General features: G+C 40.0%; 2 protein-coding genes across 5 annotated transcripts in view; both read left to right on the forward strand.

The window, feature by feature from the left end:
- Positions 1–15,349: 15,349 nt before the first annotated feature.
- LOC307037650 (E3 SUMO-protein ligase KIAA1586-like) lies at positions 15,350–19,336 on the forward strand. 2 transcript variants are annotated; one of them, XM_079678711.1, is made up of 5 exons: positions 15,350–15,726; positions 16,577–16,639; positions 16,741–16,797; positions 16,894–16,950; positions 17,047–19,336. In XM_079678711.1, the coding sequence occupies exons 1-5, from the start codon at positions 15,462–15,464 to the stop codon at positions 19,176–19,178; spliced, it is 2,574 nt and encodes an 857-aa protein (XP_079534837.1). In that variant the 5' UTR covers positions 15,350–15,461; the 3' UTR covers positions 19,179–19,336. The 2 variants fall into 2 exon arrangements, with proteins under 2 accessions (XP_079534837.1, XP_079534838.1); XM_079678712.1 differs by having other exon boundaries at positions 18,418–19,336.
- Positions 19,337–23,962: 4,626 nt separating this feature from the next.
- The window catches only part of map4k1 (mitogen-activated protein kinase kinase kinase kinase 1), a 64,823-nt gene continuing 61,394 nt past the window's right edge, over positions 23,963–27,391 (forward strand). For all 3 annotated transcript variants that reach the window (XM_079677901.1, XM_079677903.1, XM_079677902.1), the window contains exon 1: positions 23,963–24,227. In XM_079677901.1, coding sequence (XP_079534027.1) covers positions 24,120–24,227 — 108 coding nt within the window. In that variant the 5' untranslated portion in view covers positions 23,963–24,119. The remainder of the gene's footprint in view (positions 24,228–27,391) is intronic.

Here is a 27,391-nt window from a genome sequence, read left to right on the forward strand (position 1 = left end):
TTCAACCGTCACATAAGCCGTAATCCGTATGTGCGAATGGGCCCACCGTTAGCTGTTGTTAGCCGTGGGCCGTGCCCGCCTCGAGTGATGTCTTCTCTCGACGCGGGAACCACACTCCGCTGCGCGCCCGTGTCGCACAGAAACAGGCTCCCTGAAACACTGTCTTTGACAAAAAGGAGCCTGCCCGTGCCGCCGACGCTCAGAGCCACTACCGAGCGTCGGCACCTCCGTTTCCCGGAGGCTTGTAGCTGCATGGAGCGATGCACCTCTTTGCCATCGTCCCGAAACGTGCATGGTAGAAGCACTCACCGGTATCCCCTCGCCGACTCGGCGTCGCTGTGTCCGGCCTCCGCCATACTTTCTTGCCCGCAGAAGGGCCGCTGTGCGCCACAGCCAACGCCTCCGCACCAGACTGTCGTGTAGCCAGGAAGAAACGGTCCGCTTCTCCGGCCAGCGCGTGGGGCTCCGTGATGGATGTGTTGGCCAACGCTGTCTAGACCCGGGGAGGTAAGTGTTGAAGAAACATCTCCATGAACAAAATCTGGGTATCTTCCCCTCCTAGCAGGCTTAGCATCTTCTCCATTAACTGAGATGGCTTGCCATCCCCGAGGCCCTGAATGTCCATAATTTGGCAGGCTCTTTCTCTCGTCGATAAACCAAATGTCTTCAGGAGAAGAGCCTTGATAGCCTCGTATTTGCCGAGGCGTGGGGGTGCTGCGATGAAACCCACTAAGCTGGCTGAAGTAGAAACCCCCAGCGAAGCCACCACGTGGTAATATCTCAAATCTTCGTCGTGGAGATGCTTGCAAGCGAAGTGAGCCTCCACGTGTGCAAACCATGCCTCTGCGGCATGCTCCCAAAACTCCGGCAGCTTAACGAAAACTTCTCGTTCAGCCATGTTAAAATCTTTTTCGGAAACTATCACGTCGGGGTCACCAGTGTAGTGCCGGTAAGAAGGAGTCGGAGGCGAAGTATTTTAAGGGGTGTTGCTCCATCTGGGCCACTGCCGGTGGTTGAGACGGTGGGGTCTTTGGCGACTAGTTTAGCCCCATGTACATTACTTAGGTGCTTCAGGAGATTGGCATTGCTGTTTTTCGATGTAGACAATGCTTTCTGTCCTGCACACAGTTTACATTTTACCGTAATATTTTTTGCGTCCTTTATCCCCACAAATTGAAAATAGTGCTTATATTTCCAAGTTGCAAATGCGCTGCTGCTCTCGCTGATACTTGCATCTGCCATTGTGTGTGTGTGTGTGTGTGCTGGTGGTGAGCGTAGCCGTGTGTGTGTGTTAGCATTAGCAAGTGTTCGTGTGTGTGTATGTTCCCCATAAGGCAAGACCCGCCCAACTCTGTCTCTGATTGGCTTACCCTGAAATGTTACCCCACGTTAACCAATCATCACTCCTCTCTGGTCACTTTCACTTTTCCATGGTACTGTGAGAGGACATCGCTGTATTCGCCTGTAAATTACATCCGCAGGGAGATTCGGATCAATTCCATCACATAATGTAACGCAGTAACGCACCCATTTAAATCACAGTAACTATAACGGCGTTACTTAATGGGAATAGGTAACTAGTAACGCTATTAGTTACCGCAAAAAGTAGTTGCTTTACAGTAACGCGTTACTTTGTAACGCGTTAGTCCCAACACTGGTGATGTAACCTTAATGACATACATAATATGAGGTCCTTAGCACTGTGTGATCATGGGGCATCACCCTTACAGCATCAGGAAAATATCATATGGAGTCAGACACTGGAAGTGTGCTGGAGGCTGATGCGTTGACTGGGACTGATGGAAGGATGAGGCTGATGAGACTGAAGAATCTGTGACAAACTAGCGGCTGAGAAATAATCATATATTAAAAGACAGCAGCATCATAAGAGGCCAACAAGAGTGACAGAGTGTGTCATTGTGCAGTCTACCATCCTCTTAAAATACTCTGTCCAACAATGTCAGTATCATGAAGAAAGGTTTTTTTAACGCTTATTCAAAATAGCAGAGAAACATGCATTCTTGTTCTCAGGAGGGGACATCGACAGAGGAGTACTGGAAAAGTACGCAGTAAGTACTTCATAGTACTTGTGGGGGTAGTTTCATAGTACTGAGTCCAACAGTGTCAATCTCACGAAGAACTAATGGCAACAAAAAAGAATTCCCTCATCAAACTTAGCAGTGGCTTAATTTTGTTCTCAGCAGGGGACTTTGAAAGAGTATTTTTCAAAAAATACACAGTAAAAGTACTTCAATGTATTGTAAGTAGTAGGCTAACTAATACAAAGTCAAACAGTATCAATTTCATTAAGAACTAATGGTAAAATTATATTTTCATCATTCATCAAATTTTCATCATTCATCAAATATAGCAGAAAAACATGCATTATGTACTAAGGAGGGGACTTTGACAGAGGATTACTCACAAGTACACAGCAAAAGTAGGCTACTTCATTTTATTTCTTGTAGAAGTCAAACTAAAACCGAGTCCAACAGAGTCAGTTTTCTTAAGAACTTGAGGTAAAACATATTTGTATCACTCGTCAAATATAGCAAGAATAATGAAGAGCAGCTGATTTGAAAAAACAAACGCGAGTTGACCGCAGTGCAGAATCGCTGTATAGTTTAAATCTCCTAACAATGTTGTCCATTTTAGACAGAGAGGCTTTTTATATTTACAGCCCTTAATAACATCCATTTTCTGGGCTCAATATGTGTCTTGGCCTTTTTCGTTGTGATCGCTAAATTCACCTTGTTTCCCTTTGTTTATAATATTATCACCTCTTTTGTTATGAAATCACTTCCTTGAGTTTCGCCCCGCCCCTCGCTCCAATGACCATAGAGAGGCGAAGTCCCTCCCCTTCCGGGAGCCTCCATGGGACCCCGGAAGCGGAAAATTATACATTGAAGACAATGGAGAGAGAAAAGTTATCTTTTGATCCCGTTTGAATTGTGCCACGAATGACACATATGATGTATGTCAATCTTATACAATCATTTCCATGTAAAAAAAGTCACAGTTTGTCATAAAACTGTTGAAATATAAGACTATGAAAAATACGCAACTAGAAAGACTACAAATCCCAAATTGCATTCTGGGTCGCGTAAGTGATGTCATAGGCGATAATGCTACAAGACTGGTGGTTGCAACTCGCAATTAAAGCAAAGAAGAAGAAGAAGATCTCATAACTGATTTATTCCCTCCAATAAATATAAGAGATTGCTCCAATAAATTCACTTTTACAAGATGCCTGTGTGCTTTGTACCAGGTTGTAATCACAAAAGTGATCATACCACTTGCTCGTTCTATCGCTTCCCGTCTGGTGAAAAGACCAGGACCAAACATATCAGGTATACATACCTCCCCAATCTGATCAATGATGACATGTATAGCCGCATGTCATCATTTCAGCGCTGGTTGTCTTGGTGGTGCCCATCAAAGAATGTGGGCTTCGTAAATAATTGGACAGCCTTCTGGGGAAAACCTGGTCTGATTAAGAGAGACGGCATTCATCCTACTTTGGAAGGTGCAAATCTCATTTCGGCAAACATTTCAGGGCTTTGTGGACTTAATCCATGACAAACTGGAGTTGAGACCAGGAGGCGGAGTCGCAGTCTTACACGCTTCTCTGCGCTCTCTCCTAGGCAGTCATCCATACAGGGGCGGATCTAGACAAATATTCATGGGGTGGCAAGAGGGTGGCAGGAGAATTTGAGGGGTGGCATCCCCTGGCAGAAGTATATTCTGATTTAATCGCAGTCATATCAATCAATGTTAACTTGGAAAGCCACAATATTGATATTTTAACTCAATAACATTAGGTGAGATTATTGTGGCACATCAGTAAAGCCTTAAATATAAATATATAAGGTGGCACACGTAATTTAATGAATTTTAACTGAATGAGTTGGTTTAACTCTTAGACCAGCAGGGGTACCAAATATGCAGACTGCTGCAATAAATACATTAATTAACTGTCTCATCAATGTGTGTCTTTATGAATATGATAATATTAACAATCATATTATTCCTATCAGCTGTCAATCACTGTTATGATTCACATCTTCAGTGTTATTATTAAATAAACTATATTTGTTGTTAATGATGAACGTTCCTCAAGATGCTTGCTCACCCTCCTTCAAATTTGAAAGACCAGTAATTACTATCATAATTCAAAAGAATCAAAGGAACAGTTCAGCGCCCCACAACTTCATTGCAAACAGTTACAACCTTGACTTTACATCAGAAAGAACAAACATTAAAGAAATGACTAACTGCATCAGTTAGGGTTACAAAAAACTGTGTATTCAGCTAAAACATACATCGCTGCAGTTATTATCCAGTGGAATGCCCGTACCTACTGGCCTAGTTAAATCAAAGTGGTTACTTTTTTTTGGCTGGGCAGTGAAGTTTTACACACCGTCTTATTTGACTTTCTCAGGACTTGAAACTGTTTTTTGGGGGCAGACCCCCACAAAGACGAAACATATATTTACACATGTAAGGTCATCATCTTAACAGTTTATTATTCTCATCGACTCATCCGTGAGCAGAGCATCAAGTTGGCATGCCTATAACGGCTGAATGTGGCGATTACCATCTTGATCAGCAAAACGCCACACAAATTTAAAGCTATGGTGCGTTTTGATTCAATGCTGAGTACAGTCAAACTTGACAGGCTCTTCTTTGTCATAGTAGACCGCAAACAGTTGCGGCGCCAGAGTATTTGTGTTGGGTAATCTATGGTAGGGCTAACCCATACAGTGGTGGGGCTCAAGTCAGTATTTGCAATGTAATAACATACACACTCCCCTTGACAGTGAAACGCCACGCGTGAGGTTTATATTATTTCCCTGTCTCAATCCAAATTGAACTGTATGAAATAAAAAAGCACATTTGTCTTGTAGTAAATAAAAATGGCGACCTGGAGCCAATCCTGCAATTTCCCCACAGGTCAAAGAGTTGAAAACCCAACCCCTGCAGGGGGGTCTGGGGGGATTTTCCCCCAGGAGATTTTTTTAAATACTAACATCAAATACACATTCTGGTGCTCTCTTAAGAAGAAAAATAAAGAAATATATATTACTACACGAGGTATTTAATAAAATGAATGTCATTTTAGTTTTTTGTTACTTTGTTCTGAAAGCTGAACCTGCTGCTCCTCACAGAGAGGAGAGGGAAGAGGCTGTGTGAATTACTTTACATTGTGGATAAGGGTGGATAGCCCCCATTGTTCTGTGTGTCAAAATGAAAGACAGTCCACACACCTATCAATCATCAAACCGTAGGGTCTTATAGTTGTACCGATGTATATCGAGATGTACTACAGCAAAAGTATTCTCCTTCGGGACTTCCTGCAACAACACCACGCCGTTATCGTGATTCTGATTGGCCAGAAGACATTATCAAAGATGTTCTATTAAGAAGACGATCACTACGTGACAAAAGTTTTCAAAACCGTTTCTAATCTTCGGTATTTCCAGACAAGTGGCTACTGAAATCAATCTTACTAACTGCTGTCTGTGCAATTTACTCCGCGCGAGTTGGCAGACTTTATTTTGCTTACTTTAACATCATGTTTCATGGTGGGGCTAAGCCATTTATTAGTATGGCTGTAGCCTACCCCAGCCATACCCTGACCGCAAATACCTCATTCCTTCTGTCGACTTGTATCCGAAATGCTTCTCGTTTTGCGCTGTCCTCCCGTTCAAATGAAATCGCCGCCAATCATATTTCCAAGCTCGCGCCAGGGGGGGGGGGGGGAGTTGCAAGGCTCGCGTCTTGTGCTGCATTCACTTGCACTCGGACATTAGAGATTTTCTCTCATAAATGTCCGATGAGCCACAACTTTTCTTTCAAAACAAAGCTGCCAAATGGGGTGGCAAGGCATTTTTCTGAGGTGGCAGCTGCCACCCCGTGCCATCCCGTAGAACCGCCACTGCATCCATAGGAATCCCGAACCCAATAAAATACCCAATATTAACGGTGTGTGTGTCTGCCCAAGGACGATTTAAGGTAAAACCTAATAGAGGTGTCATACATAATAACCTACTAAAAGTAAATGTAATAACTACTACAGTGCAACAAAACAGGAAGATTAAATGTGGTCTCTTAAACATAAGATCTCTAGCATCTAAAGCAATATTGGTAAATGATTTAATATCAGATTATAATATTGATATATGCTGTCTCACTGAAACTTGGTTGAGACATGAAGAATATGTCAGCATAAATGAGGCCACTCCACCCAGCCATATCAATACTCATATTGCCCGAGGCACGGGCCGAGGAGGTGGAGTTGCAGCAATCTTTGACTCAAGTTTACTTATCAATACTAAACAAAAATTAAATTATGCCTCCTTTGAAAGCCTCGTTTTCAGTCTTACGCATCCGACCTCGAAAACTTTGCAGCCAATCTTATTTGTTACAGTGTACCGTGCACCAGGTCCTTATTCAGAATTCTTATCAGAATTCTCTGAGTTTTTATCAGCTTTGGTACTTAAAACAGATAAAGTAATTATCGTAGGTGACTTTAATATTCATGTTGACGATGATAAAAATAGCCTTACTGTTGCATTTAACTCTATATTAGATTATGTTGGTTTCTGTCAGAGCGTAAATAAACTAACCCACTGCTATAATCACACTCTCGACCTTGTTCTGACTTATGGTATTGAAATTGAACAACTATTAGTCGAACCGCATAATCCTACTTTATCCGACCATTTATTAGTAACTTTTGAAGTACTGTTACTAGACTACAAAGCATTAGTCAAAAGCTCCTGCAGCAGAAACCTATCTGTTAGTGCTATAGCCAAATTTAAGGAAGAGATTCCACGAACAAAACTCGATAGCATGTCTGCATGTAAGGGAGGAAACTTATACAAAATGTACACCACCCCAAATTGATCATGTTTTTGATAGTGCTACAGATGCGCTGCAAATAAAATTAGACTCTGTTGCTCCTTTGAAAAATAAAAAAATAAAACAACATAGATTAGCTCCATGGCATAATGCCCAAACCCGCAAAATAAAGCAAAAGTCGAGACAACTTGAAAGGATATGGCGTTCCACTAAACTTGAAGAATCTCGTTTAATTTGGCATATTACTCTCAATGAATATAAGAAAGCACTGCGTAAAGCGAGAGCAGCCTACTACTTTTCATTAATAGATGAGAATAAGAATAATGCAAGATTTCTTTTCAGCACTGTAGCCAGGCTGACAGAGAGCCACAGCTCGATTGAGCCTTCTATTCTCATAGCACTCAGAAGTAATGATTATATGTGCTTTTTTAACGATAAAATTGTTACTCTTAGAAACAAAATTAATGACCTCTTGCCTTTGACCAGTATAGTGTTATCAACAGCTCCCGGAAACGTAATTTCTAATATTACACTAGATAGTAAACTAGAATGCTTTTCAGCCATAAACCTTGAACAATTAAATCCAATGATTCTCTCTTCTAAACCATCAACGTGCATCTTAGACCCGATTCCAACTAAGCTGTTAAAATAAGTTTTTCCATTAATTAGCACTTCTTTATTAAATATTATGAATATGTCTTTATTATCGGGCTATGTTCCACAATCATTCAAAGTAGCAGTGATAAAACCGCTTCTTAAAAAGCACAACCTCGATCCGGAGGTTTTAGCCAACTATAGACCTATTTCTAATCTTCCGTTCCTCTCAAAGATTCTTGAGAAAGCAGTCGCAAAACAGCTGTGTGATTACTTAAAAAACTATGATTTATTTGAAGATTTTCAGTCTGGCTTTAGAACACATCATAGCACAGAGACAGCTCTGGTTAAAGTCACAAATGACATTCTAATAGCCTCAGACAAGGGACTTGTCTCTATTCTTGTTTTGCTCGATCTCAGTGCTGCATTTGATACTATCGGCCATGATATCCTATTGCAAAGACTAGAGCACTTAGTTGGCATACAGTGAACTGCTTTAGGATGTTTTAGGTCCTATCTATCTGAACGCTGTCAGTTTGTACGTGTCAACAATGAATCTTCCACGCAAACCAAAGTTAGCCATGGAGTGCCACAGGGCTCAGTGCTCGGACCTATTTTGTTCACATTATATATGCTTCCGTTAGGCAATATTATAAGGAATCATTCTGTAAACTTTCATTGTTATGCGGATGATACTCAACTATATTTATCAATCAAGCCTGATGAAATTAATCATCTAAATAAAATTCAAGACTGCCTCAAGGACTTAAAAACGTCGATGACCTTACATTCTTTTATGTTAAACACGACCAAAACTGAAGTTATTGTACTTGGCCCAAAGAATCTACGAAACAAATTATCTAAAGATATACTAACTATGGATGGCATTAATTTGGCCTCCAGTGAGACTGTAAGGAATCTTGGTGTTATATTTGATCAGGATTTATCCTTTAACGCCCACATAAAATCAATTTCAAGGACCGCCTACTTCCATCTACGTAACATTGCAAAAATCAGGCATATCTTGCCTCAAAACGATGCAGAGAAACTAGTCCATGCATTTGTTACTTCAAGGCTGGATTATTGTAACTCCTTATTATCAGGGTGTACCAAGAAGTCAGTCAAGTCGCTTCAGCTGATTCAAAATGCTGCAGCTCATGGACTAACCAGAGTTAGGAAAAGGGACCACATTACTCCTGTTCTGGCTGCCTTACACTGGCTCCCTATAGAACACAGGATAGAATTTAAAGTTCTTCTTCTCGCCTACAAAGCCCTTAATGGGCAGGCGCCATCTTACCTTAAAGAACTCATTATACCCTACTGTCCTACTAGGGCATTGCGTTCCAAGAATGCAGGGTTGTTGGTTGTTCCTAGAGTCTCTAAAAGTACAATGGGAGCCAGAGCCTTTTCTTATCAAGCTCCACTTTTGTGGAATCAGCTTCCAGTTTGTGTTCGGACGGCAGACACGCTATCCGTTTTTAAGAGTGCGCTTAAGACCTTCCTTTTTGATAAAGCTTATAGTTAGGGCTGATTAGATTCAGCCCCTAGTTTTGCTGATATAGGCTTAGTTTTTCGGGGGACATCTTACTTCTTCCTTCTCTCTGTCTATACCTGTGAACTCTCATGTTCCGATTAACCCAGCTTCCCCAAATTTCTTTCTTTTTGGTGTCTATATACGCCGGGATCCGTAGTCATGGATGATCCTGCGGTCCTGTGTCATGGATCGCGACTGGATCTTGAGTCGTGGCTGTGGTCCTGGATCATAAGTCCTGGATGGATATCCTCGTGGATTGATCTTCCTATTATACACACATGCATTTCCAAACATTTGGACTACCTATGTTGCAAATGTATTATCTTTTCAATTTACACACAGCATCTATTGCACGTCTGTCCGTCCTGGGAAAGGGATCCCCCCATTTTTCCCTTTAAACTGTGGGGTTTTCTCCGGAAGTTTTTCCTTGTACGATGTGAGGGTCTAAGGACAGAGGGTGTCGTATTGTCATACTGATATTCTGTACAAACTGTGAAGTCCACTGAGACAAAATGTGTGATATTGGGCTATATAAATGAACATTGATTGATTGATTGATTGATTGATTGATTGATTGATTGATTGATTGATACATGTTTTGCATGGAACATAGTCAAGTTGGCTACATAGCTAGTAGCGAGCACGTTAGCATTACATTACATTACTTAGCCTTGTCATTTCTATTAGCCTTAACATGAAGTAAACCAAAATGTTAAACAGTAAGAGTAGTCATGATGGTAAGTATTTTGTGAAACATTTGAAGAGTAGCCTATCGCCCCCTCCACCAGGTGCTAAGGGGGCTGGAGGTAGGCTAATGCCACATTAGCATCGGGGATCTTTTCTACTTCATGCTATCTGCACAAATGGTTAACATTGAACATTAAAATATCAGACAGTTCAGGGAGAGTCGAAGGAAGGCAGGCAGGCAGGCAGCTTTGCATGACATTCTTCTGGACGTGTTTCATTGTGATGATAGTGAGAGTGAGTCAATCTGTTGGAAAGACAGTAGTTGAGTGATTACTGAGAGAAAATTATTAAAAGAGATAATTATTCAGTGTTGTTACTTTAAAGTGTTGTTACTGACCTTTTTCTCTTTTATTTTCTTTACCTCACCTGTAACTGCTGAGACCCTGAGGAACATGCACACTGGACTGACCTGCTCTGGCAACCTGATTTCCACTGCACGTAATAGTATTTGGTTATGGTATATTATTTATATACATCAAAGGCACAATGCACCCCCCAGAGACACACATGTATTGAGTGTGATATTTTGCATTGGTTATCTGAAATCATCTTTACATACTAGAAAACTGTAGGAGGGGCAACTTGTTTTGAAATTGAATTTTTAATATCCGATAATAAAGTTGATCTGTTTTCTTTATTCCTCTCTCTTCCCAGCTCCATCCATCACCATTCTCTGTTCCTGCAGGTCCTGCTTGCTAATTAATGCTCATATTTTTTTACACAATTACAAATAAAGTCAATGTATTGTATGACATGAAGTTGTGCTTCATTCTGAGTCAATAATAAATTCATTCTGCCTTCAACTGCAAAATGATTGTGGACTGCACTGACATCCATGTAGCTGCCCCCCAGTAAGATGAACCAAGCAAAGTTCACACTCAACATACAGCTGTGCTCTTAAGTTTACATGAAGAATTTGTGAAATATTGGTAATAACAGGTTTAAATGATTAGTAATGAATTATATAATTTTCTCATTTTAGACGAGCAGACAGGGAGCCAGATGAGAAAAGCAGAATATGCAGCTTCCATTTTCAACATGGAAAAGAGAAAGGGCCAAGTGTATTTGAGTGGACAAAAGAGAAATCCCAAATACGAAAAATAAAATTATACTATTTACAGATATGTATACAAATATATATATCCTATATACACCATCATGTATAATGATGGTGTATGATGTAGAACAATGGTCACCAACCTTTTTAAGCCCAAGATCACCGACCTCGGCCTAGGTGAAAGGCGAGATCAACCTATTGCAGAATTGAGTGAAAAAGACGGCTCAGACAGTGCTTCCAATTTGAGCCCTTTTATATAGGCTAATTGCATCTGAATTAGTGTTACAATGAAGGCTCCATAATCCGCTCACGGCATATAGGCAGGGGTAAAGTGCAATTTTTTAATGAGTGGGGGGCAGACCTCACCTCCTGTAGGGGGTCCGGGGGGATGCTCCCCTGGTAAGATTTTTTTTAAATATTGAAGTTGAAAGCATCAATCTGGTGCACTTTGAGAGCAACATGAAGAGATATATGGATACATCTCTAAGCACCCATATGAAACAGAACTGTAAACAGGTTTACTTTTTCTTTATAATAATAATAATAATAGATTTAATTTGTTAGCGCTTTTACAGGTGCTCAAAGACGCTTTACAGATATAGTGAAGAGAAAAGAAAGGAACAACAAATAAATATATAGTTAAAGTTAGAGGCAAATAATACAATTAAAAGCCAGATTGAAGAGGTGAGTTTTTGTGAGTTTTTTGAAGGTGGTGAGGTCGGTGCATTCTCTGATGGGTTGTGGGAGTGAGTTCCAGAGGGAGGGGGCAGCGACGGAGAAGGCTCTGTCCCCCCAGGTCCGGTGATTGATGTGGGTGGGGATGGATAGGAGGTTGGCTTCTTCTTTATGGATATTTTACAAATCACTCCCCTTTTTAAACTGTATTCTTGTTTTACTGCCATATAGTATTTCATACCTGTTTTTCATTTATTCTCTTATTGTTTGTATAACTATAATGATCATATGAAGGTGTGCCGCGGAAATAATCTTTTGAATAATTTGTGACAAAACCATTCTAAACACTTTGAGAGTCCTTTAGCTCACCTGAGCTGCTCAGTCTGACAGGGGAGGACTCTCCTCCAGCTTGTTGTGGAAACAGCTCCTTATGTCCATTAGTGCAGCTAGCTAACCAGATGCTAACATCACGGTCCCCGCTAGCACCGGTCCCTCTCTCTCCCTCTCTCCCTCTCTCCCTCTCTCCCTCCCTCTCTCTCTCCCTCTCTCCTCTCCCTCTATCACACTAAATGCGCTATCGCCACACGCACACAGAGCCGAGCTTGAATGACACAAGCACACGTTTATTTCCATGCAACTGTCTGATTGGTCTGGTGACTTGCCTCTGTTGCATTCACCGAACACGGGAAATTGCAGTCCTGTCGCCCTCTCTTGTGTCATGATGAGGTTCACGTAAAGCACGGTTAATGTATTATATTATTGAGGTGTCTCAAATATACGTCAATCAAGTGGCACCTGCTAACGGAGTGGTGGATGATAGGTTTACATCTAAAAACGTATTTTTCAGACTGGTCGATCGAGATCGACTGGTTTTCAACCACTTATGTAGAAGGCAGTGTGGTAGATAACAACTAAATATAGAGTTACATACAGATCCATGTTACAGCAAAAGATGGAATAACTAAGAAGCACGCAGTATAGTAATAATTACATGCAACAATTAAATAACTGCTCAGCATCTCCACCACAATCCCAATCTGTTGTGTCCTGTTTTCCTCCGCTCTGCATAACACCCCATCACACATACGAAACACAACGCAGAGTCCGAGGGTGTTAAGAGTATGTTTATTTAAATGTCCTCCTCTCTACTGGCCAACACAGGGAGCATATGCTGGGTGTAGAATTTTTCCAGGAGGAGGAGATTTCCATGCCATGCAGGGTCTTTGGGGATGGGGATGATGATCGCCTCCTTCGTGGTCCACAGTAGCAGAGACTCCGGTCTGTGATGTGCAGCTGTTATATAATATACAATACATTTTTGAAAAACATTTGATCAACAAAAAAGGATTTGGTCAGGATCTAGAGTCAGTGTGTAGTTTATTAATTAATCAATGCTCTCTACATTAGAAAAACACATACCAGTGTACCAGAGGGAGTCACACACAGCTGTGCCTAGCTAATGTGGGATTTTTTCATTTAGGGACTGAAAGAAACCTGCCGCTCCAACTCGGAGGTTCAATCTGACCATTGATTGAAAGTTTTAGAATTGACCTGCTCCATATCTGAGCATAAGATACTGTTTGATGAATGTTGACATGTTTCTAATATTGATTGAGTTATAAAAGGTAACCCAGATGCAGAATCAGTGGCCAAGGGGCTACTGTGAGAGGTGTAATTCCAGAATGGGAATACCAGAGAACCTGTGATAATGAAACAATTTTGTAATATTTCAACAGGTATTAAAGTAACTGAGGTTTAAAATGTAAAAAGAACATATTACAGTTAAGTTAAAACATAGTAATGTAATGAGACAGAATTTAATGTAGACAACATCTTGTAACTAGCCTGGTAAAGAAGTAAAAGCCATAGACTTTACTGTTTAGGTCATTATGGGGATATACATTTAATTTAAATTCATAATAGAAAGACATTTGATGACAGTATGTTGGATTTCTGTATTCATTTTTTCAGCTTGATAATATCTAAGCACTGGTGGGTCAAACACCTGAGGGCCCAGGAGCCCTGAGCGTAGACTTGAGGGGTGGGTATCGGATTTCTCCGCACAGGTTGCTGATGCCAAAGGGGGACTCAGAGGGGGACTCGAGGAGCAGGAGGCCGACACAGCGGAGTTTGTCTGGCTGAAGGTCATCAGGTTTAGGTGGCTCAACCCCAGGTTCTCTGGCCTCTACAGAGTGACCCAGCGGACATCCCATGCCGTCCGCCTAGAAGGAAAGGGGGACAGCTGGTACTACTGGAGCCAGTGTGCAGCGGGGAAACCTCCGGCTAGGACCTTGGAGGACATCAGGACGGATCTGGCTCTCGTCTAGGACTCGACTAGGAAGCGGCTATCAGTGGACTGGAGGAGTAGGATCCTGAGGACATACATCCAGCATACGGCCCAGAAGCCGCTGTTAGCAGTCTGGGGGACTTGTCGAGAAAGCAGAGGAGTCTACTTCTCTCTAATCAGTTCCACCTTTGAAGGAAACGTCGCATCTCCCCCTCCCTATCAGCTGCCCTCGTTGGCGTATTCCTTTAAGGGGGAGGGGGGCCCTGATGATTCACAAAAACACAAGGAGACTGCTTTCTGGCACTCAGGCTACCACTCTGATAGTTCCTTCACTGCCATGAAAAGATGGGCTATTCCAAAATGTTTAAAGTGCTCTGAATCCCAGCTGCGGAGGGATTTGTATAATGTTGGGGGGCAGACACAGTGGCCAGGAATAACAGTAGTTATTGTTTCAAATGTTTTATGTAAGTTGATCTTTGATTTAAGATCAAAAGGGGGATTTGTGATATATTTATTTTAATGTCACCTTATATATTTGTGTGTGTTAAATTTGAAGGGACAATGTACATTTTTCCTCTCAGATATAGAGAGGTTTTTTTATATATACTCTTCAAACAAATGTCCCATTTTTAGTATAACCGGACTTCTGCCTTGAGTGAAAAGATTACCCTTAAAGAGCCTGTGACACGAACCCAACAACTGTTGTGCAATGAAATAGTGGGCTACTAGTAATCTCGAACCGTCAGTTTAAAAAATAAAAAGCGATACCGTTCCGATAAATATCAATAATTTCGAACATCGCGGGAAAATTCCTTCGACTCATTTTGAGGTTTTGGGGGAAGCCGGAAGTGACGTCAATGCGGGAACGCTTCACTGTGCGGCGAGAGAGCCAAACACGGACAAAGTGTGTTGTCATGCGTAGAAATTGTGAATTACTGAGTTTAGGCACGTTAATAACGTTTTAATGAAGTTGACTACAGTATATTCATATTTGTCAGTGCTTTCATGTCAATTCGGCGAACATAAACATAAATGATCGTGGTGAAGATGATGATTAAATTAGGATTAAAAATCGGTAGTGAGAGCTGCTGAATTTCCTCCCGTCGGATGTGATATAAAAACAAATCGATTATTTTTGTAGTTGTAAACTCAAGTGGATGAAACTACATTTATTAGAGCTTTCATGTCAATTCGGCGAACATATGATACATGAAATGATCGTGAGGATGAAGATTTAAAAATATTTAGTTTGAGCCGGTCTGCATTTCCTGATGAGAAAACAAACCTTAGCTTTTTGTAGTTGCAGATCAGTGGTGTAGTGGGCGTTGGACGCGGGGGTACGCCGTACCCCCACTTATTTGAAGCATGATTTCTTTTTTTAATAGTCTAATACATCTAAAATCATTGCCAGTGTTATCAGTTGCAAGTGTGTGTTTGTTGTAATAACGACGAAAACATAATAGGCAGATTTCACAGTAATTATAATAAAAACGTAGCTCAAGCATTTATGCAACTTGATTTGAAGCGTGTGTGTGTGAGGGGCAGAACTGTGTGTGTAGGGTGACCAGGTGTCCCGCACTCAGTAGTCGAGTTGAGGGGGGATGGGGGGGGATGGCATCCCCCTTAGGTATTAAAATGGTCAAAACCATCCCCCTTATGAAACGGCCATCCCCCCTTCCCATCCCCTGTTATTTGATCAATTAATGTGGAAATATTGCCAATGTTTAATTTTCAACATTCTACATTTTATATGTGCACGTCACGTGCCCCTCGTCCACATTATTTTAGCCGCTAAAATACTGTTGACGAGGGGCTCGTGCACATATCACGATCACGAAATTGATGTCAAGTCAGTCAGCGTCAACGATAGCAGCGCAGCCTGTGCAAGCATCATGGCCAGTAAGCGACAAGGACAGCTTGACCTGAGGGACTACTTCGGCTTTAAGAGGACAAAAAGTACCACTGAAGGTAAGTCAAGAATACTTTTGATATGTCACCAAATGTGTAATCTCTGGACAGAGGCGATAACAACAGAGTTATAGTTTGGGAGCTTACGTTTTTTTTCTTGTTAACTAGCCTAACGCCAGGCAGCTAGTACTAGCTGCTATAGTAACCAACGTCAGGTTAGACCTTTCTTATATTCACAAAGTTAATGTCAGATTTGATTTCTTTTTCACATGGAATATCTCGCAGGGTTTCCCACAGCTCTTTACGGCTTAGGCGACCGCATAAGCAACACACTTAACTAGCCTAGACATGTTCAGTCGGGGAAAAAAATTAAATGTAATTTAGGATGAGGCAGAGCAAGCTAGTGTACAAGCAGAGACGACAGGGGCAGAAGAACACAGAGAAGAACAGGTGTCGTTGACGGTTCCTGAAACAGCCGGTGAAGTTCAGTTAAGGATGGTAGATAGTCCAAGTTTGGGATTCTTCAGTATGAAAACTGGTTCCGAAAGAACCCATTTGAATTAAGGTTCCTGGAGGATCTTTAGGCTGATTTTGTGTATCAATTCGATGATCATGTATCCACTAGTGATTTAAGCACTTTGTTTGATAAGCTTTCCATTCATTTTAGTGAGATCATATAATATAAATTAAGTGTGAAAATTGCACCTTTAGTCACTGTGAGCGACCAAAATGTATTACTTAAAAAGCTTTAAATGTGATGCATGCCTCCGAATCGTGTGATAGCGGCTTCTGGTGGTTGAATGTCATCGCTCTTATTTTATATGAAAAAAAAACACAACTTGACAGTAGGCCTACTTCACTGTCTGCTCATTCTAACAAAACCATAATGCCGTTGTTTTTCTTCATATAGAGGATAATCATGGCGAGGAAGCAGGAAGGAGAGCAGAGGAGACTAGAGCTGGAGAAGGAACAGGTTTGATATTTCTAAATAGACACTTTTCTTTTTCGAAGAGGGGGAAATGTAGCTAATCCTACCAAGGGGGGGTTTTAACAGATTTTATGTTTTTGTGGTAGAAAAAAGAAGAGAGGAGGAGGCAGAAGCAGAGGAGCCTAGAGCTGCAGAAGGAACAGGTTTGATAATTCTAAATAGACACTTTTCTTTTTCGAAGAGGGGAAATGTATCTTACCAAGTGGGGTTTTAACATAGATTTTATGTTTTTGTGGTAGAAAAAAGAAGAGAGGAGGAGGCAGAAGCAGAGGAGCCTAGAGCTGCAGAAGGAACAGGTTTGATCATTCTAAATAGACACTTTTCTTTTTCGAAGAGGGGAAATGTATCTTACCAAGTGGGGTTTTAACATAGATGTTATGTTTTTGTGGTAGAAAAAAGAAGAGAGGAGGAGGCAGAAGCAAGGCGAGATAGTGTCGATGATTATGAGCAAAATAACCAGGGAGATAATGAGCAAGATATCCCTGAATGCTGGACATCTACCAAGTTCAGGGAGAAAAAAAAGTATTATCCATGGCTAATATGTCAAAGCAAAAAACTTGGCTGCCTAACCTGCCAGAAAATGAAAGTGGTTGGGCCAAGTACAGGTGGGAGCAGCCAGTTGCATATTGCTGAGGAGTGGTCCAACGTTAAGCTTACAGCCTATGGTACAAACCGAGCAGCACAGCTGCAGTCTCTTCGTAAGAAAATACACAAGCATAAAATGTCAGACTATCACCAAGCAGCTGAGAAAACCATGGAAAAAGCAAAAGAAAAGACATTGGAAACATTGACTTCTGAAATGCAAAGGGATCACTTCTTAACTACTGATAGGGTATTTCGTACAGTTTACAAGATTGTGAAATCTGGAAGGCCTTTCACAGATCTACCGTCCGATATTGATCTGCAAGTCTTGAATGGACTAGACATGGGAAGAACTTTACATTCAGACTATTCCTGTGCAACAATCAGCCAACACATAGCAAATGAAATGCGAAAGAGAGTAGTTGGAAAGGTCCTTCAAAGTGGAACAAAACTTTCTGTTATGATAGATGAAGCTACAACTGACAGTAAAAAATCAGTATTGATCATTTATATTAGAGTGAGCTTAGGGATGAGTGAAGAGCCCCTAACATTCTTCTTGGATCTAGTTGAGCTTTCTGCTACCAATGCAGGTGAAATCTATCAAGCTCTAATGAAAAATCTGTCACATCATGGCATCTCTGAAGCTATTCTGAGTGAACGCTTTGTTTGCTTTGCATCAGATGGAGCTTCTGTAATGCTTGGAAGTAAAGCAGGTGTTGCAACCAAAATCGTAGAAAAGTTTCCAAACGTAATGGTGTGGCACTGCATGAACCACCGTCTTGAGCTGAGTGTTGGAGATGCTGTTGAAGAAACTTTAGGGATGAATGACTTCCAGTTTTTCTTTGACAAAGTGTACAGTCTCTATCATGCATCGGCCAAAAACCGCCGTGAGCTCACTGAATGTTGTGAGGAACTTGCTTTACAGTGTCTGAACATAGGGAGAATTCTCAGCACTAGATGGGTGGCATCCAGTTACAGGACCATTAAAGCTGTATGGCAGCAGTACCCTGCAATCCACAAGCACTTTTCCAATGCCTCACTTGATCCTAAAAGAAGTTCAACAGAGAAATGCATGTTCAGTGGTTTAATAGATCGCCTTTCTAATGTCACCTTTGTGCACAATCTTGGAATCATGTATGATGCTTTAGAAGAGTTGTCTGAATTCTCTCTCTCTCTTCAAGACAGAAACATGACGCTCCCCAAGGCTGTAGCAATACTCAGTCGGCAGGTCCGTGTGTTGAAGTCCATGGCAGAGCAGCCTGGACCAGCGGCAGAAGTGGCTCAGACTGCAATCGGGTTGAAGCTATTCAAAGGGGTGCCACTAACAAATAATTTAAGACACAGCAGAGAAATAAACCACCAACATTTTTTTCATGCTTTGGCTGCTAAAATTGAGACAAGAATGGGATCACTGCCTGGAAAACAGAGAAGCAAAGAAGAGTACCAGAGCTTTCTTGACAATGTCAAAGTGCTGCAGCCATCAAACTGGCCAGATGTGTGTGGTGTTCGTTATGCCGAAAAGGAAATACAGGAACTATGCTCCTTTTTCAAGCTTGATGATGGCAGACAAATTCAGAGAGGAATGAGGGAATATGTTGATATGGTGAAACTCAAAACTGTTGATGAAATGACACCACAAGCACCAGAAGAGCTAAAACCCCTCCTTCAAGCAGTGAACACACTGGTCATCTCCACAGCTGAGTGTGAGCGTGGGTTCAGTCAGATGAACATTTTAACCACAACTAGAAGCACGCTAGAGGTAAAAAGTATGTCAGCCTTGCTTTTCATCAAGTGTGTTGGCCCTCCACTACAAATGTTCAAACCAGAAGTTTATGTCAAGTCTTGGCTTCAAAGTCATAGCTTGGCTAATGATCTGAGAGCAAGAGCCCGGAAAGTTGTCATTAAAAAACATGATTATGAAACTCTTTGGAAGATCCTATGAGATACTACAGTATAGGGGAGAATTGGGTTGGTAGCCATTGAATAAAACTGTTTATTTGTATTTGTATATCATATTATATGTATTATTTTCAGATTTTGTAAATAGTATATTTGTTTAATCCATGTTCTTGCACTTGAATTAAAATGGACTTGACTAGAGAGGATTCATGTTCAATGTTTTGTGAGGTTTTGTTTCAACATTTAATGGATGAATTCCCAGTAGATTTATAGGTATTGTGAGTGTGAAGTTGAAGTTGAATTTGCACTTGCACCCAGTGGGAAAATGTGTCCTCTGCATTTACCCTAACTATGTAGGAGCAGTGGTAGCCATGGGACCAACTCTAATTCTGAGGTGCCTTGGTCAAGATCAATGACAGGAGTATCTGACACGTAATATATCCATAGCATGCAAGTTGTTTTACAGTAATATAATATAATAATTATCTTTGTGCTTAAACACTAATCAAAAGGGTACAACGTTGGTCTCCCACCAAATGCGCTGTCATCAGATCAAATTAAGGGCCCTTAAGGCAGTCAGCACCAAACATATATCCAGTCTACTCAACTACCCTGAATTGCAGGTTAGTTTTTGTTTTTAATCTCCGGGGGGGGGGGGGGGGGGGGCATGCAGATCCACCATCCCCCCTGGCTTTTTTTTACAACTTGACCACTGCTCTCATCACAACAAGACTACACTGTGCAGGAAAAACAATTACATACATGAAAATAACCTTGATGCATGGGAATTATGTTCGCCGAATTGACATGAAAGCACTAATACATTTAGTTTCATCCACTTGAGTTTACAACTACAAAAATAATCGATTTGTTTTTATATCACATCCTACGGGAGGAAATTCAGCAGCTCTCACTACCGATTTTTAATCCTAATTTAATCATCATCTTCATCACGATCATTTATGTTTATGTTCCACGAGGAAATACTGGGTAAACAGACTGGTCAAGCCAGCCCCCACTTCAGAAAACAGTCAAAAGCACGTTGTATTGCGGTGCGCGAATATCCTATGGATTAGGTAGAGGCTTGTAAAAACTGCCTTCAAAATAAAAGCGTTTACTCGGTCAATAAGAAATATACCTAAAAAACACACCAAACATATTCAAATATACTGGAGCTTAAATTAAGAAATATGTACAATATAATGTGATCAATAATAATTAAAAACCTACTACGTATAACTACCACATTATAACTGAGTGAATGTAAAATGTAAGTATACAGTTATGAAGATATATCTGACATTTCCACTGGGTGACTAATTCCAATTGATGTTGACACCATCTCACAACACTCCTAAAATAACATTACTTTCTGAAGCACAATTTAAAATGTATGCTGTTTAAAATCTCAAATTAGATCTATTGTCCATCTATATTTTGATTATTATTTAATGGAAACCGTCCATAATCAAAGAGTCATTCGAAGTCAATCAAATACTTCAGGGTGATAGCAGGAGACCCCATCTAGTCAATCAGAGAAAATCCGGACAATCTGATGTAGAATTTCAAAATAAAATACTTTTGAAATCTCATATATGGGCTATTGTCCTTCTGTTTTTATACAAAAATAAATAAAAAACGTTCAAATTATCAAAGACTTATTTCACTCCAGGGTAATAGCAGGACACCCCATCTAGTCACTCAGAGAGAATCTGGACAATCTGATGTACAGTTTCAAAATAAAAGACCTTTGAAGTCTCATATATGAGTTATCTTCCTTCTGTTTGTATCCAACATTTCAATTGTTCGAATTACATTAAACCAGAATTGTCCCCCTTTTTTCTTAAACAGTGAAGAAAATTGGATATGTTAATGATATATTGACTGCAAAACTCAAAATGTCTCCGGTTTTCATTTTGAAAATCTGGTCACCTTAGTCTACCATCCTCTTAAAATACTCTGTCCAACAATATGAAGAAAGTTTTTTTAACCTTATTCAAAATAGCAGAGAAACATGCATTCTTTTTCTCAGGAGGGGACATTGACAGAGGAATCTCACGAAGAACTAATGGCAACAAAAAATAATTCCCTCATCAAACTTAGCAGAAGTGGCTTGATTTTGTTCTCAGCAGGGGACTGACAGAATATTTCTCAAAAAGTACACAATAAAAGTACTTCAATGCATTGTAAGTAGTAGGCTAACTTATACAAAGTCAAACAGTATCAATTTCATAAAAAAATAATGGTAAAATTATATTTGTATCATTCATCAAAGATAGCAGAAAAACATGCATTATGTACTAAGGAGGGGACTTTGACAGAGGATTACTCACAAAGTACACAATAAAAGTACTTCATTTAATTTCTGGTAGAAGTAAACAAGAACCGAGTCCATCAGTTTCCTTAAGAACTTGTGGTAAAAAAAAATGGTATCACTCGTCAAATATAGCCGGAATAATGAAGAGCAGCTGATTTGAAAAAACAAAGTGGAGAGACGGCTGAGTGACCGCAGTGCAGAACCGCTGTATAGTTTAAATCTCCTAACAATGTTGTCCATTTTAGACAGAGTGATTCAAAGTGTGATTTTAGCAAACGAGTGCTTTTGTTTTGAAATCACTTCCGTGAGTTTCGCCCCGCCCCTCGCTCCAATGACCATTTAGTAAGGTAAAAAGCAAAAAGGCCTCTTGAACGCTCTTCCGTTTACGTGTTTAAGGCGAGACACCCCAGGAGAATAGGGTAATTTTTTTTAACTTAAAGGTATCAGCTAGAAATGTCTCCAGTTAATTACTTACAATAAGGCAATTTTTTTTTTGTATTACAAGTTTTCTGAAATAGCATGTTTAAATTTGCTAATTAGCCATTATCTCATTAAATATGTGCATATTTTAAAAACATTTCAGGAATCGAAATCTGAACTTTGGATAAAGCCAGGTTCAAAATTCTTGTTTCATTTTGTAGTCATATTAGTATCTAAGGCTTTTAAAGAAGGGATATTGGATATCTCTTTTTATCACTACATAAATCAGAAAATATTGTCTAAAACAGCCCTAAAATATCAATTGTTGCCATGTTTTTAGGTAGCCTATACAATGTTGTATAATTCAGGCTATGAATGATATATGAACAAACCCTTCTGTAAAAGCCTTCATAATATTGATAGGAATATAACTGGAAGGTTTGGTGCATCTACGTACTACTGAAGTTGAAATGTCGAACTCAGAGTAGGAGAAAACTAGAACCGAGTCCAACAGTGTCAGTTTCCTTAAGAACTTGTGGTAAAACATATTTTGTATCACTCGTCAAATATAGCAGGAATAATGAAGAGCAGCTGATTTGAAGAAAAAAAACCGCGAGGGACAGCTGAGTTGACCGCAGTGCAGAATCGCTGTATAGTTTAAATCTCCTAACAATGTTGTCCATTTTAGACAGAGGCTTATTATATTTACAGCCCTTAGTAACATCCATTTTCTGGGCTCAATATGTGTCTTGGCCGTTTTCATTGTGATCGCTAAATTCACCTTGTTTCCCTTTGTTTATAATATTATCACCTCTTTTGTTTTGAAATAACTTCCGTGAGTTTCGCCCCGCCCCTCGCTCCAATGACCATTAGACCATTTAGTAAGGTAAAAAGCAAAAAGCAAAAAGGCCTCTCAAACGCTCTTCCGTTTACGTGTTTAATAAAGAAAAACAATTGGACGGTAGATACACGGATTGATCATGTGGACTAAGCTAACTGCACTTTTGTTGCATAATGACATTAACAGATTCTTGAATCTTTGAAACTGTGCAGACCTGATTCTGTAGATAATGTCTGGAGTTCATGTGAGAAAACAGCTTAAGTCCTGTTATCTGATCTGTCTCTGTAACAGACGTTTTAATCTCTTTTTCTGCGCCTTTTCCATTTTGTTTTACTCTGGTAATCTAGTTGACTGCGGCTAATATCATTTAATTATATTGTCTTTTAACATTTGGCTATTGACAACAAATGAACATTGAGAAAACGAGAGCTATAACGATATAATAACAATGAAAACCAGGTTGTAACTCTGCTATTCATATATTTTTCAAATATAATAAACAGTAATAAAGAACATGCAGCTGACAAGTAACTTGTTAACAGGATACAGTATAACGGGGGCCCCTCATTTTAAATTATTCTGAACAGGAAACTGACAGGGAACTCCAAGTATCACTGACTGATACACACACACACACACACACACACACACACACACACACACACACACACACACACACACACACACACACACACAGCTGTTGTGAAGCTGTAACAGAAACTCATGCTCAAAACCCCAAACAGCACAACTGCAATACATCAGCTACAAACCACACACACACACACACACACACACACACACACACACACACACACACACACACACACGCACGCACACGCACACGCACACGCACACACACATCTTTCTTGTGGGTTTTCTACCCTTAATCCTACTAACTACCATCAGCTCTTTATTGACTAATAACTTCGTAATCTTTAAAATATCTTTCAATATGGTTCTCCAAAGCACAGAAATACAAGTACACACACACACACACACACACACACACACACACACACACACACACACACACACACACACACACCCCTGTCAAACGAAAACAAGTCTATAACACACACTGGCGTAAATGTCTCTGTCAAATGCACACACCCAACAGGAAACAGAAATGGATTATGCAAATTAGCAGAGAAAAAATTTTGAAAGAGAAGAGAGGAAGGTGTGAAGGAGGGAGGAGGGGGGAGGGAGGGAGGGAGGTTCGATAGCAGGCTGACGAACTGAAACAGGAAGGTGTGTGAGTGTGAGTGTGAGTGTGTTCTCTCAGCAGCTCTCTTTCTTCTGAGAGTTTTTCTGTTTTTTGCCTGTAGATGTAAAGGCCACATAGTGTGTCAGAGAGTGTGTGTGTTAAGAGAGAGTGTGTGTGACATGCCAGCAACATAAACCTCTAAATGGATTTCCACAACAGGACAGCTCTGGATATCTCCACCAGGAACCCTCAGGATGACTTTGAGATGCTGCAGAGAGTCGGAGGAGGAACCTACGGAGAAGTGTACAAGGTCAGAGCTGCTGCTGGCTGAACACACACCACACTCAGCACTCAACAGATGTGTGTTTGTTTCTTATCTTCTGAAAGTAAAATTGCTCTCTGAAACAGTTGGCGAAAATATGAGACTTTTATTTACGTGGTAGCTGACGGCTTTCATCTCAAGTCAAGCATGTCTCACTGCTGACTGCACTACCATGTGTAACCGCCATCACAGTGTGTTTTATGGGTTACACTGTGAAGGAGGAAGAAGTATTTAGAGCTTTGACTTGATAAAGAAACACAGTGTAGAAATCCTATGTTACAAGTAAAAATACATTCAAATTCATCGCTAAAAGCAAAAAAGTACTATTATCCAATTATATGCAAACCAATAGTATATTTATAATGCAGAATGGCACGTTTCATAATACTATGTGTAAAGTAATTAGGTTATAATTATATATCCATCAATGAGTTCATCATTTTATGCAGCTGGAAGAGGTGTGACACATTTATGTTAGCTACTGTACTGCTGGATAGCCTTTCCTTTAATAATTCACTATACAAAAGTAGGTTACATTTTGTAATATATAATCAATACTAAATGCATCTTAAAATATCTTATCATCTAATAAAGTTAACAAACACATGCAGTGGAACAAAAGAGCACTATTTGTATTCCATGCCAAAATGTAGTATGAAGCAGCATAGTACTTATGTGGAGTGATTGAGTGAATGACTGAGAAACAGAACATCACTGCGTGAGTGATGTTCTGTTTCTCAGGGTTGGATATGGTGTGATGTGTTTGAAGGAAATAGGAGAGATTGATGTGAGTGTGATTGGCTGATGCAGCAGGAAGTGGTTTTGAAAGGGAAAGTGTTCCTGTCAGTAGATGGGGGCTTTTTGAGAATTTTACTCCTGAAACAGAATTCAGTCTGAACTCTGGGTGTTACTCAAACATCTTCTGTGTATATCTTGCCTTTCTTCTATGTCACTATTTTACTACTAGTTTAGGACCTAAAGCCCAAGCACAACCTAAACACATGTTAAAATGGCAGAGACTGTACTATGATTCAGAGTCATCAGCTGTGTTCATGGGAGATCTAACCTCACACACAAATCCTGCTCTTTTCATGAGATGTTGTATGTAATAATTATTATTTTTATACTAGTTTCGCTTTTATGTTAGTCACAGTTGACATTTTGTTTTTTTTCTCTTGAAAAATACCTTTAATTGTAACAAAATAAGATGTATTTGATTTAAGATTAAATAAGTGTTGAGTGAAACGTCAGGCTTTAAGATGCTGTTTCTAGATGTTGAATGAGAACTGCTTTCACTCAGTAACGTGTAATTAAACGTCAGTATGATTGTTTCTCTGAGCAGCATCAACATTCATAATGTCTAGAACACTGAATGTTCTCATGGTCTTTCAAACTTACTACAAAAGTACTGTATGTTTAATATAAAGTCACACTGAGTAGGTTTTATCATTTTTTTGTGAACAACATTCAAAGTGGTCTCCTCCCTAGATTCGTCCATTTTGCCTGCTTTTTTTCAGGATGATGCGTCTTGGGTCCCTGCTTAAACCATATGTCATCTGGAAATGACAATGAAAATAAAGAGCAATACAGGGCTCTGAGTCTTTGCAGATGCAGACACCGCTACATTTTCTTGTGGGACATGAGTGATGATTGAGAGGAATGACTTTTGTTCATTTCAATACATTATTTTGATTTTTAATCAAATCCTTCTCATTGTGCCTTTAACACTACTTTCTTTTGTCCTCTACCACCAGAGAAACAGTTTCCTATTGCTGAGCACCAACATCGCTTGCATAGTTCAGGATGAAGTGGTAATGTTAAATGTTAAGATAATTAAAAACAACAGGGACAACTCATGGAACGTATGTAAATCGCGTTGGATAAAAGCGTCTAACAAGTGAAATGTAATGTAAATGTAGTGTAACACATTCTCGTCTTTAGTGCTAAGTGTTCAAGTTAACCCTCTATTTGTCCAAAGACAGATGGAGATCAAAGGTTCACAGATAACTTTGGTTTTATCTGATTACTTCTGAGGTTAAGCATCAGATACTTTTGAGGTTTACAAACATGTCACAGCCCCCGAGTTTCTGTCATTCTGTCAGTCTGGTTCTTTATCACTTCTAAAGCTGAACTGGGCCATGAGTTGTCAAGACCTCCACAAGGACACTATTGCAATGTGGCGTTTGGCGTTTGAATTTCATTACAGTCAACCTTTTGGAGTTAATAATAAATGGCATAAAGTTAGCTGCATTTGGATCCTGCTCAGATTGTTCTGTTCTCTTAAGACACAAATGTTTCTGGTCAAAGTTAGGAGGGTCAGGGGTAAAAGGCAAAGCGATGTGATCTTATCATGTTTATCAGGCACAGTTCGGTGAACATGGCCTCTGGATTCTCTGGTACTTTCGACAAAAATAGTCACTCCTGAAATAGTACTGTATTGAAAAGTAGAAGTACGTTGTTATAGTAATCAGCGTTTCTCTTTCCACCGGCTCTTAACAGTCAGATTCCTTCAGAGGCAACTGTTTGACTTGATAGTACTGCTCTTTATGTACTTATTTGATCGTTTAAGTGTGATGCACTGTTGTAGATGAATATGGAGGTACATTCAAGCTAGCAGTTAAAATTCAACTTAGGATCATATTTAGTTCAGGTGTGGTTTCCTAGGCTGGTATTTATTTATTATAATTTGGGGAATCAAGTCTGATTCATTTAGAAAGTTCCATTGCTTCAGTGCCTTCTTTAAGTATTTAAGTGTTAATATAGTGTTTCTCTCACTGTAAAGAATTAGCTTGAAGGTCATTGTTGTTACCCTCATATCCTACTATTTCAATAACTACAGTTGGTATAGATTTGTATTATTTTATACATTTTACTTTTCAAACACATGTTGCAAGTAAGACCCTAACCACTTAATTAAGTAGGTCCTTTTTGTCCCTGAATGCTCTCATCAGATGTGTCAACCATTTTAAATATCTGTGGAGTTTTTGGAAACTTTGTTATCCGACTTTACACAGTTTTGAAACATGTTAATCTCTTTGCTCAAACTGTTCAACAATCGAGTGCGATAATGTTTCTGATGCAAAGCCGGTTATCTGGTTGAGAAGACTTCCTGTAAACAGGTCAGTGGTCCCCGCTCTTCTGTTGTACAGAGA

This window comes from Notothenia rossii, assembly GCF_949606895.1.
Source record: "Notothenia rossii genome assembly, chromosome: 4".
Lineage (NCBI taxonomy): Eukaryota > Metazoa > Chordata > Actinopteri > Perciformes > Nototheniidae > Notothenia > Notothenia rossii.